The sequence below is a fragment of the Otolemur garnettii genome, unplaced genomic scaffold (genome assembly GCF_000181295.1).
Source record: "Otolemur garnettii isolate 467f Iridium unplaced genomic scaffold, OtoGar3 scaffold00049, whole genome shotgun sequence".
Taxonomy (NCBI): Eukaryota; Metazoa; Chordata; class Mammalia; order Primates; family Galagidae; genus Otolemur; species Otolemur garnettii.
In genome coordinates this window covers 3,114,434-3,116,619 of record NW_003852444.1, presented here as the reverse complement: position 1 = coordinate 3,116,619, position 2,186 = coordinate 3,114,434, and the positions used below count along the sequence as shown (strand labels likewise).

Here is a 2,186-nt window from a genome sequence, read left to right as displayed (position 1 = left end):
GAATACTTTCTCACAATTGTTCAGATGGGGACGTAATAGAAGACCATTTAGTTTCATTCATGATGGGCAGTGTGGTGGCATAAATGGACAGATGTGTTCAGGGAAGTAGGCAGGGTGGTGGGGCAGAGCAGAGTTGGAGGTGGGATGGCCAGTGTATTGAGAAAGTGTGCACATGGGGGAAGGGGATGGGTTTCATGCTTAAATGTGACTAGTCACAAATACTAGTCACATTTGTGACTAGTGCTTCTCTCCTTGGACTTACACATTTATATTCATATACAATATATATTCTTTTTTTTTTTTTTTTTGGAGACAGAGCCTCAAGCTGTCCCCCTGGGTAGAGTGCTGTTGCATCACAGCTCACAGTAACTTCCAACTCCTGGGCTCAAGCGAGTCTCCTGCCTTCACCTCCCAAGTAGCTGGGAATATAGGCGCCCGCCACAACGCCTGGCTATTGTATTTTTTAATTGCAGCCATCATTGTTGTTTGGCAGGCCTGGGCTGGATTCAAACCCGCCACCTTAGGTGTACGTGGTTGGTGCCTTAGCCACTTGAGCCACAGACACCGAGCCTACAATATATATTGTTGATGAAAGATTTAACATCAACTTCATATAAACAAATAGTAGAGTTCTATTGTGGGACCAAGGAACAGAAAGGGATTATTTCATTAGCCTAGAAATGTCTTCGGTCTTTCTGAGATGAAAAGCAGTGTCATCTCTCTTTTGTTTTCTAGATTTCATAGGGACAAAGGCTCAGAACTAAATGTTGCAGAATCACTCTAGTGCCACTGAATTTTATCTCCTTGGCTTCCCTGGCTCTGAGGAACTACACCACATCCTTTTTGCTGTATTCTTCTTCTTCTACTTAGTGACATTAATGGGAAATACTGTCATCATTGTGATTGTCTGTGTTGATAAACGTCTACATTCCCCCATGTATTTCTTCCTCGGCCACCTGTCTGTCCTGGAGATCCTGATCACCACCATAATCGTCCCTGTAATGCTTTGGGGATTGCTGCTCCCTGGGATGCAGACGATGTCTTTGACTGCTTGCATTGCCCAGCTCTTCCTGTACCTAGCTGTGGGGACCACAGAGTTTGCATTACTTGGAGCAATGGCTGTGGACCGCTATGTGGCTGTTTGTAACCCTTTGAGGTACAACATCATTATGAACAGCCGCACCTGCAACTTTGTGGTAATTGTGTCCTGGGTGTTTGGGTTTCTTTTTCAAATCTGGCCAGTCTATGCCACATTTCAGCTTACTTACTGCAAATCAAATGTGGTGAACAATTTCTTCTGTGACCGGGGGCAGTTGCTCAAACTATCCTGCAATAATACCCTTTTCACAGAGTTTATCCTCTTCTTAATGGCTGTTTTTGTTCTTTTTGGTTCCTTGATCCCTACAATTGTCTCCTACACCTACATCATCTCCACCATCCTGAAGATCCCTTCAGCTTCTGGCAGGAGAAAAGCCTTCTCCACGTGTGCCTCCCACTTCACCTGTGTCGTGATTGGCTATGGCAGCTGCTTGTTCCTCTATGTGAAGCCCAAGCAAACACAGGCAGCTGAGTACAATAGGGTAGTGTCCTTGATGGTTTCAGTAGTGACTCCTTTCCTCAACCCCTTCATCTTCACCCTCCGGAATGACAAAGTCCTAGAGGCCCTTCGGGATGGGGTGAAACACTGCAGTCAATTATCAGGAACTAGCCTGGCTGCAAGGCGTTTTACATGGTGATGCACTTATTATAGTTCTAGAATAACTGGAAAAGGACTTACTCCTTTTTGAGCTGCATTATAATCATTATCATTAAAAAATAATCTGTGTGCAATAAAAGACTTTTAAATTATGGGTATTTTTTTTTCTTTTTGAGACAGAGTTTCACTTTGTTGCCCTGGGTAGAGTGCGTGGTGTCACAGCTCACAGCAACCTCTAACTCCTGGCCTCAAGTGACCCTCTTGCTTTAGCCTCCCAGGTAGCTGGGATGACAGGCACCCACCTGACAGCTATTTTTAGAGATGGGGTCTTGGTCTTGTTCAGGCTGGTCCTGAACTCCTGAGCTCAGGCCGTCTACCTGGTTTGGCCTCCCAGAGTGCTAGAATTACAGGCATGAGTGGCTGTGGTTTTTAATGTAGTTAGTTGTTAATTGAAATTTACTTCATTATTATTAAAACATATACAGAGGGT

At 44.5% G+C, this 2,186-nt stretch overlaps 1 protein-coding gene across 1 annotated transcript; it reads left to right on the top strand.

Moving 5' to 3' along the window:
- Nucleotides 1-717: 717 nt before the first annotated feature.
- Nucleotides 718-1,788, top strand: LOC100941261 (olfactory receptor 9A4). The gene has a single exon (XM_003791561.3). It carries the CDS (start codon nt 765-767, stop codon nt 1,734-1,736), a length of 972 nt encoding a protein of 323 aa, XP_003791609.1. The 5' UTR covers nt 718-764; the 3' UTR covers nt 1,737-1,788.
- Nucleotides 1,789-2,186: the final 398 nt, after the last annotated feature.